The sequence below is a fragment of the Carcharodon carcharias genome, chromosome 10 (genome assembly GCF_017639515.1).
Source record: "Carcharodon carcharias isolate sCarCar2 chromosome 10, sCarCar2.pri, whole genome shotgun sequence".
Classification (NCBI taxonomy): Eukaryota; Metazoa; Chordata; class Chondrichthyes; order Lamniformes; family Lamnidae; genus Carcharodon; species Carcharodon carcharias.
This window is the reverse complement of record NC_054476.1, coordinates 17,762,437-17,772,847: the sequence shown is the minus strand read 5'-3', so window position 1 is coordinate 17,772,847 and position 10,411 is coordinate 17,762,437. Positions and strand designations below refer to the sequence as shown.

The following is a 10,411-nucleotide window of genomic DNA, read 5'->3' as shown; positions in this document are numbered from 1 at the left end:
CCCCCCCCCCCCCCCCCGCCTTATATTTCACCAATTGTCTCTCTCACTCTGATGGAGAGAGATGCCTATGGTCCTTTGTGGACCAAGGCTAATGATTTATGAGGTGCCTCAAAAACATTTGCATTACTATTAGGAATCCAAAACTTTTCCACCAACTCCTGAGAAATAAGCTTTTGTTTTGTTTTTAACCTGTCTAAAGTCTCTGGCATCAACATTGGTGGGAAGCCATCTGCTGCGGAATGACCGTCGATCACTTGGAATCCGCAGTACTGACTTTCTGCCGATTGAAAAACGAAAGGGGACCATCCCTTTAAGGCACACGTCAAGAATACTGAATGTAAAGCAGCCGCGGAGACAAGAGTTGAGGGCAGCCGGCAGCACCAGTGTTGATGGGAGAAATGAACCCGTTCAATGGCAAAAAACAGGAGACTCTCATTGAAATGTCTTCCACCGGAGAGGAAACAGGAGGTAAGTTTATTATTTCTCTCTCTCTCTCTCTGTCTTATAGATGTCGGTGAATCTACAGATTACAATTCAGGGTAAAGCGTTGGGCGGGGATGGTTAGTTCTCCAGGCACAGTGTTGCGCTGTTCGAGCAGATAGGGCAGAAGATCTACTTCCATTGCTCCCGAGGGTAATGGAGCCGGGGAGAGCGAGGAATCGGAGATTGTGATCATTCAGCTAACGGTCTCGAGTGGGAACTGGAGACTTCGGGAGGGCGTCTGCTGGCCGTCCACTTTCAGGGAATCAGCTGGTGCACATCAGTCACCGCTGACTGGTAGCTTCAGGCTCTGGTAACTGACACGAGTGGATTTCGCTGCTGTTAATTCCACCTGATCAGTCCCTGCCAGGCTTGGCTCCGGTCAGATGAGGCCCTTTCACCTGTCGGTTATCTATTCTGAAAGGCTTTCTCCTCACCCTAAGTGGCCACGAGGAAGGGATGATGCTTGTGCGGAGGGAGTCGTGTTGAGGGGCCGGAGAGACTGCGGTGAAATCTCAAGTTTCATCCACCCGGGTGGAGGGAATGAATGTATCGATTCCTCCCCCCAAATGGCGGCAGAGAAACACATTCCCTCCGCCCGGCTGTTTTACATCCAGGTACAGATAAAAATGCCGGTGCTGTAAGGCCAGTGAACTGGACAATTCCGATTCTTCCGTTTTGGACAAGGGAGGCAGCCACAGAGATTGATGGGGAGAGAGAGAGAGGTGGGGCACGCACGGCCTTTCAGCAGTTGGAAGAAAATCCTTTTAAGGAATGGAAAATTTAAAGTTGGTTCTCTGTTGTAGGGCAATTGATGCTTCAGGCTGTTCTATTCTGCACGGATTTGTCAGTGTCTGATTGTGATGGGAAGGGTAAAATCAATGAGGGTGTGTACCAGTTCTTCACTTGTGGGGTAGAGTGGCAATAAACCTCATTTAACCCTCAGTAATGCTCACTCATTGAGAATGGACCCATCTCTGCTGGAAACCTGTGTGCTGGGAGCAACTGTGTTGTTGCCCAAGTTGAACTCTCAGAACTTGACAATATGCAGCAGGTAAACACAATTCATTAAACCCGTTCCTTATGCCGTAGTGGCCGTTATATTCAGACTGTTCACAACCGTCTTTGCAAATCAGGGTTTGGCTATGGTTTTTCAACCAAGTGGCTGTGTTGGCTTGTAAAATGATGCACCCCAAAAAAAAAATTCTCAGGGTGACTAGCCCTTTAAATCTGGAGAGTCAGAAAAATAAATTTTGTCTAATAAAGAGATTGTTGCCATTGACTCTATTGAGAGATTGGGTCAGAAATGTCATTATTGTCGCAGTGATCACAACCTGACTGTCTCATAAATAAGGAACCAAGCTCTGGAAAAGCTCATAAACTGGGCCAACCATATAGATCCTGTGAATACAAGAGCAGGTCAGGGGCTATGCATTCTGCAGTTGCTAACACACCCTTGATGCATCCAGAACCTATGAAGTACAAGACAGGACTGTGATGGAACATTTCCTACTTGTCAGGATAAGTGTGGCTCCAACAGCATTTGAGCTCAACACCATCCAGGACAAAGCAGCCTGCTTCATCAGGACCCCATCCAGCACCATCAACACCCACTCTCTCCACCACCACTGCACGGTAACACCATGTGTACCATCTACAAGATGCACTGCAGCAACTCACACAGCCTCCTTCGACAGCACCTTCCAAGTCCGCAACTGCTACCATCTAGAAGGACAGGGCAAGCAGACACATGGGAACACCACCACCTGCAAGTTCCCCTCCAGGCCACTCACCATCCTGACTTGGAAATACATCACCATTCCTTCACTGTCGCTAGGTCAAAATCCTGGAACTCGCTTCCTAACAGCACTGTGGGTGTACCTACACCACAGGGACTGCAGCGGTTCAAGATGATGCCTCACCACCGCCTTCTCAAGGGCAATTAGGGATGGGCAATAAATGCTGGCCTCACTGGCAACACCCACATGCCATAAAAAAATGAATAAAACAAAACACCCAAAGGAGGGTCTTCCAGGGATTTGTTCTGGATGATGTTGAGCTTCTTGAATGTTGTTGGAGCTGCACTCATCCAGGCAAGTGGGGGTAATCCATCATACTCTTGACTTGTGCCTTGTTGATGGTGGAAAGGCTTTGGGGAGTCAGGAGGTATTGCCCATCCCTAATTGCCCTTGAGAAGGTGGTGGTGAGGCATCATCTTAAACTGCTGCAGTCCCTGTGGTGTAGGTACACCCACAGTGCTGTTCGGAAATGAGTTCCAGGATTTTGACCCCGCAACAGTGAAGGAACAGTGATATATTTCCAAGTCAGGATGTTGAGTGGCTTGGAGGTAGAGTCTCACTGTAGAACTCTGACCATTCTTGCAGACACTGTGTTGAAATGGCTGGTCTGGTTCCGTTTCTGGTCAGTGGTAACCCCCAGAATGTTGATGGGCAATTCAGCAATGGCAATGCCATTGAATGTCAAAGGGAGATGGTTGGATTCTCTCTTGTTGGAGATGGTCATTGCCTGACACTGTGCAGTGTGAATGTTACTTGTAATGTTGCCAATTTTCAGCAGGTCAGCTTATTTTATTTTCTGCTTATTTCCAATATCTGAAGAGCATCCAACCTGAGATTAAACTGGTCATCTATCAGGCAGGCGGAGTGGCAGCCAAAGAGGGCATTTGGTGCCTTGCATAGACTAATTATGGGCCTTATGCCTGATTCAGGACCCTGCGGGGAAATTGGGATGCCCAGGCATTAGACCATAAAACATAGGAGCAGAAATTAGGCCATTCAGCCCATCGAGTCTGCTCCGCCATTCAATCATGGCTGATAAGTTTCTCAACCCCATTCTCCCACCTTCTCCCATTAACCTTTGATACCCTTACCAATCAAGAACCTATCTATCTCAGTCTTAAATACACTCAATGACCTGGCCTCCAAAGCCTTCTGTGGCAATGAATTCCATAGATTCACCACTCTCTGACTAAAGAAGTTCCTCCTCATCTCTGTTCTAAAAGGTCTTCCCTTTACTCTGAGGCTGTGCCCTCGGGTCCTAGTCTCTCCTACTAATGGAAACATCTTCCCCACATCCGGTCTATCCAGGCCTTTCAGTATTCTATAAGTTTCAATCAGATCACCCCTCATCTTTCTAAACTCCATCAAGTGCCAACTCCATTGGCATAGACCTGCTTTCATCCACGACGGTCTTTCTCTTTAGGGTTGCCAACTGTGATTAAATATATTCCTGGAGGTTCCATCACATGACTTGCTCCCACACTCCAGTCATTAGTTGCCAACACATCCATCCTTGTGACACACTGCCTTCCTACGCAATTGGAAAGCATAACGACTCATTACCAGTTGGATGATGCTTAACAATCAACCAAGCAGCCTTTTGCAAAAATAAGTCGACAGAACTTTCTCTGTGTTCATCAGCTTATACAGCTCCTATTGATGCTGCTATATAAATGCAAGTCTTTGTCTTTTCAACAATTTGAGATTGTCTAACATATTGGGGTTTAGAATGTTTTGTGTTTTTTTTTTTAAAAAATTTCATCTTTCCATTTCTCTAGTTTACATCTCTAATTCACAACTCAGCTTCCAAAGTTAATTGTGGGTTGCTGAGACTTAAATGATGGTACACAGTATCATGTCTGAACATGCTGGACTAGAAAAAAACAAAACAAGCTCTACTTTTCCATCAATAAGCAACAACAACTTGCATTCATATAGCACCTTTTTTTAAACATGTTCCAAGGCAATTCACAGGAACATTATCAGGCAAAATTTGACATCAAAATATATATGAGATATAAGGATGGTGTCCTAAACCTTAATCAGAGAGGTAGGTTTAAGGGAGCATCTTAAAGAAGGATGTAGAGTTAGGCAGCTGAGGTAGCTGAAGGCATGGCCACCAATGGTGAAGTGACGGAAATTGGAGCAGCACAGAATTTGGCCGTTCTGGCCCATGCTGTTGTTTAAACTCCACACATACCTTCTCCTTGTTTATTCTTTCATACAATGTGGGTATCACTGGGAAGGCCAGCATTTGTTGCCCATCCCCAGTTGACTTTGAACTGGGGTGGCTTGCCAGGCCATTGCAGAAGGCAGTCTAAGAGCCAACCACATTGCTGTGGGCCTGGAGTGACATGCTGGCCGGACCAGGTAAGGATGGCAGATTTCTTTCCCGGAAGGACATTTGTGAACCATGGGTTTTTACAACAATTGATAGTTTCATGGTCACCATTACTGGGACTAGCCTTATAATTCCAGATTTTATGAATAGAATTTAAATTCCACCAGCTGTTAAAGTGGGATTTGAACACACGGTTCCAGAGTATTAGCTTGAGCCTCTGGCTAACAAGCCCAGTGACATTACTGCTACACCACCGCATTCCCCTAAACCTTCATCTAACCCCATCAACATATTCTCATATTGTCAGTCATACGGTCATTATAGCACAGGAGGGGGCCATTCAGCTCACCGAGTCCAAGCCAGCTCGCCATAGAGCAATCCAATCAATTCCATTTCCCTGCTCTATCGCCCTTAGTGCTGCAAGTTTATTGTTTTCTGAAATCATTGATTGTCTCTGCTTGCACCACCCTATAGGCAGCGAGTTTAGTTCATTACCATTTTCTTTTTTAAAAATGAGTTCTTCCTCTCATTTCCCCGTCCCCTGCATCTCTTGGCCAAAAACTGACATCTTCGACCTTAATCCTTGTACCATCAGCTAATGTGAACAGTTTTCTTTGTCTACCTTATCTAAACCTGTTATAACCTTGTGCACCTCTAGAAAATCCACCCCCCCCATCTCCTTCGCTCCAAGGGGAATAATCCCAGTTTATCCAGCCTAAGTTTATAGCTAGAAAGTGTGTCCATAAGGTTTGACCAGATTAATTTTCTATAGTAGTTACAAAGTTAACTGGACTGAACATTGCAGCAGGTCCAAGACAGAAACTGGTCTCAGCTAGCTGGTTTCATGTTGTTCATAACAGTGGGAGAGTTTTCTTTTTTTACAAGCAGTCTATTTTCAGTATTGATGCACCCTTGCTTTCAATGTGTTGTAGGAACCTGAGGGTAAATCTTGTAACTTTCCCACCCTGGGATGGCAAACTTGCAAAATTTTATCCTGTGTATCCCAAAGAATGTTGTCGCCTTCCAGCTCTGACCTTCATCAACTCCAGCAAGTTTTAGTTAGCCCTGTTTCTATTGGACTCTCGGAGGTGGAGTGAAATTCTATCCACTAACAAAAGCTCTTGGGTAGGTGTTTCAGTTGGTCTCGTACTGTACTGTAGGTTGTTTTGAAGCTCTCATTGATGGATAATCGCTTGGTGTTATTATTGTTGATGGATGGTGTTAAAATAGTAACTGTGCATCTGTCCTTTTTCCAAAATAGATTCTGAAATGAAACTTTTTTTTAGAAGGCTGAGTATCCTAATGTACAGTTAGACACTCTTGTGTAATATTTAAAATTGCTCTGACATACCCAAATGCTTGATGCCAGAGTTCACAAAAGGTTAACGCCCAGTTGAAAAATCTGGTGTATTCTATTATGGCTGTATCCCAAATCTATCTGAATACACCTATCCTTTCCTTAGAATTTACAACATAGAAATGGACCATTCAGCACAATAGTCCATGCCAGTGTGTATGCTCCAAACAAGCCCCCTGCCACCCCTGTGCATGTCACCTTGTCAGCATAACTCTTTCTTTACCCCGTTCATATATTTATATAGCTTCCCCTCATTCTATTCATTTCAACTGCCCCATGTAGCAAGTTCCACATTCTAACCAACCCTCTGGGTAAAGAAGATTTGAGGAGGTAATCAAACATTTGGTTAGAAAGATGGGTTTTTAAGAATGATTTTAAAGGTGGAGCAGAGAGTATAGGCAAAGGGTATTAGGAAATGGATTGCAGAGCTCTCGGTATTGCTGGGGTAGCAGGAGGGAGGGGTGCACAGAGGACTGAAGGGTGTGGCAGTGAATATAAGGCTTTAGGAGGTAAGGTTGCCAACTGAGATTAAATGTATTCTTGGAGGCTTCATCACATAACTTGCCACCCACCCCCCTCGCTCCAGTCATTCGTCGGCCAACACATCTATTTTTGTGACACACTGCCTTCCTACATCAACTGTAAATCAAAAAGACTCATTAGCTAATTGGATGATACTTGACTGTCAGCCAAAAAGCCTTTTTCCCCACATCTACCACCCCCCACCCCCCTCCCCAATTTCAATATTTGTATATCTGGTAAAGATAAATGTTCAAAGAAAATGTATATTTTTTAATGTCCCAACCATTTTCCTCCAAGATTGCACACAGCAGTGTCCTGGAGATTGATCTTCAATTCATGGTGACTCCAGGCCAGTCCTGGAAGGTTGGCAATCCTATTAGAGGTTGCAGAGATGTGTTAGAGGAATCTGAAGACTAGTGAGAGGATTTTAAGTTTAGTAAGTAGCAGGCCTAGGAGCTAATATGGATCCACTATGACAGGGGTAAAGGGCAAATGGAACAGGGTGCAATCATCTGTGTTTTGGATCTGTTGGGAGTTTCTAGATGAGAGGAGCCCTGTGAGGAGGGCATTAAAGAGTTCAAGACTAGAAGTGATAAAAGCATGGAAGTAAGCAGCCTTGGAATGGATAAAATGTCAGATTTTAAAAAAATTTAATCTGTATTCCAAACTCAAGTTATTTATAAATATCAAAAAAAGTTGTCCTAGCACTGAACCTTGGGCAATGCCAATGCCTACTATCCCCAGTCTGATAAATAATCATTGACAATGACTTGTTGTTTTCTGTCCTGAAGCCATTGTTTTTTTAATCTAAGCTGACACATTCCATAAGTCTGAGTTTTGGTAACCAGCCTTTTTATGTGGTATGTGTCTTGGATAGTGTTGAGCTTCTTGAACGTTATTAATGCTGCCCTCCTCCAGGCATATGGAGGGGATTCCAACACACTCCTGACTTGCGCCTTATATGTATTGGAAAGGCCTTGGGTAGTCGGGGAATAAGCTGTCCACTGCCAGATACCAAGCCTCTGACCTCTTGTAGCCCCAATATTTATGTATTTCTGTTCAATAGCGACCCCGAAGATGTAAATGGTGGGTATTCAATGATGGGAATGTTATTGACTGCTAGGGGTAGAAGATTAGGCTAAAAGGTACCAAGATATAACAAGATGTATGTGATTCTATTGGCAAATTAAACATAGTAACTACATCCTGAAGCAGATATCTATGGGGGCTAATCTGAAGCCATAACCTTCTGAAATAACAACTGAAGAAAGCACTGTGGTAGCACAGGATAGAGATGTTTTATCTTGGATGTAACTTAAAGCTATTCATACAATAATTTTTGCGAATGCATTTTGTGATTGGCAATGTTGAATGTGCCATGTTCCTTGATCAGTTTACTTGCTCCAAATTTGCTGGCAGATTGACTACCTAATTTACTGCAGTAACAGTGGACCTGAGAGTGAACTGGGATCTGGGCACTTATCAACAGGTATGTTGCTGCAGAAAGGTCATTCGGACTTGAAACATTAGGCAGAATTTTCTGGCCCCGTTTCAGCGGGGACCGGGCTGTGAAATGTGGCAAGCCATGACAAACCCCATCGACTTCAGCGGGAATGTAAAATCCCGTTGCAGTAAAATTTCGCCCATTAACTCTGTTTCTCTCTCCGCAGATGCTGTCAGACCTGCTGAGTTTTTCCAGCATCTGCAGTATTTTGCTTTTAAGTTATCAACAGGTGTTTGATAGAAGATGATCAGATTGACAGCCGCATTGGATGTAATCCAATGCTCCCCCGGCTGTAAGTTTGGAGACAGGATGTCATTTATTTGGATGGGAGGGTGTGGAATAGGGACCCTGCCATTTTCCCGCCTGTGCCAGATTTAAGTTTGGGGTGGGAAGACTCATGGACAGCCTTCCCGCCAAATGCTAATGCAGTTGCTGGTCAGCAGGGGTTAGGGAAGCAGGAGGCCCAAGGGGGTCCCCCGTTCAAACTTGCTCAGTGCCGGATAGGGACCTGGCATCACAAGGGGGGGCAGCCCACTCATCTCCCCTTCCCTCTCTTTCAGCTTCCTCCTGCTCATCAGTCAGCAACCCACCCCTCCCCTTTACCTCCACTCAGCCCTCACTCCCCTGTCCCCTTTGCTGATCCTGATGAAGCCATTACTGGCAGCAGCCACCGCTCCTGGTGTCACTGATGGCCAATGGAGAGCTCTCAGCCTCTAAATGGCCAGCAGCTGTCAGAGTTGGATTTCCGTCCCCCAGGTTCCTAAATCCCAGGGAAGATCCATGCTCACCAGTTAAGTGCCTGATGGGCTTTTAATTCTGGTGGGCCTTTCCTGACCGAGGGAATGCAGGTCTCCAGTCAGTACTCCAGCTGATTGGCCAACATTAAATCCTGCCCATTGGAAATAAAACAAGAGTTGAAATTTGGATAGAGTGAAAGGTGATTGAATTATAGAATAGAACCTTGAGGTTGAAAGAGAGAAGATTCCCTTTTAGTCTGTTTTCCTGTTGCTGTATCTGATTTGTTTTACCTCAAGATACTTGTCCATTTGCTTTGAGCATATCCAAGCTACTTGGTTTTATAACCATCGTCAGTATGAAGTTTGAATATATATGAAATAGGTGGACAGGAAACGACCAACTGGTCCAGCAAACCTGTTGCATATTCATGATGATGAGAGGATCATGACTATATGCTTCCTCGCTCTATCCTTCCCAGGGAGCTGCATAATCTCCTTGGAGAACTAAAAATTCAGAAAAATAACCCAAGGCCAATGTTAGCAGATTTCCCATTGTTAAGTTGCAATAAAGTGTTAGTGCTGCAACAATAACCCTCTCATGATTTAGGCCTGAGGGGTTTCTTGAACAATGTACTTTGGCTAATAACAACTGTATTTTGTTTTATACAACCATCCATTAATGTTGCATTAAATGGCGAGCAATTCCCTTATGAAGTCCCATTCAAGCTGATCAGACTTGTCACCTTTCACGGTCAATGTTACAGTTAATGGACTTCCAATTGTCCTGAGAGCATTTAGAGAACAGGTCTACTCTTATGTTATCTGGCTACCTTGGGGGCCGTTCATACTCATATCATAAACTGTACATTCTGAAAGGATATTGATATGTCTTAGTGGTTACTGTTCTTCTTATCTGTAAGTGGTTCATTATCAATTATCATAATCCCAGCTGCCTTGTGGCCTTGAATGTTAGTTGTGGGTCACCCTAGCAACCAGGCCCTGATCTAAGGGCAGAATTTTCCATTTGATGTGCGGGAGATTGGGCCCCACACGTCTATGTGTAAAATGACACTTGGTGATGTTGGGCCAGCATCCTGACATCACCACGCGCCATTGCGATATTTCACAGGGCGGGCGCGCAATGAACTCTGATGCGCACCTGCCATTAATTAATGGGCCACTTAAGGCCCTTTAGTCTTCAATCGATGGCGATTTTTCAGCGCCTGTGCGATCTTTAGGTTGGCACATGGGCACAACAGGCAGGCAGGTAGGAGACATTTGTATTAACTTCATCCATGGGCAGGATAAGAGGGCTCAGTGGGGTCATGAATCTGCTCTGTGAAGTATTTATCATTGAAAGTTTTTCAAACTTGCCTGTGTGATCCGCAGTACTTCAGAACACATCCCAGCTGCTTTTTCTGGACTCTTAACCATCAGGTCAGCACTCTGCAGTGACAAATCGTTTCCGGGCCTGCAGGTTTCCGGAAGCCTTCTCTTAGCCTGGGGATGGGAGCTGATCTGTCCACTGGAGGCAGCTCCTCTGAGGAGGAAGGGAGGGCTAGAAGTGGGACGTGGCCAGAAGTGCACGTTCAGCCTCCAGGGGAGCCACCTTTGGGAGGACAGGTGCAGGCACAAGGGGTGCAGGGCCAAGAGGTAGTCCAAGGCAGAAGG

General features: G+C 45.0%; 1 protein-coding gene across 1 annotated transcript in view; it reads left to right on the top strand.

Moving 5' to 3' along the window:
* Positions 1–226: 226 nt before the first annotated feature.
* Positions 227–10,411, top strand: part of ano5a (anoctamin 5a) — a 266,097-nt gene continuing 255,912 nt past the window's right edge. The window contains exon 1 of the mRNA XM_041198339.1: positions 227–468. Coding sequence (XP_041054273.1) covers positions 390–468 — 79 coding nt within the window. The 5' untranslated portion in view covers positions 227–389. The remainder of the gene's footprint in view (positions 469–10,411) is intronic.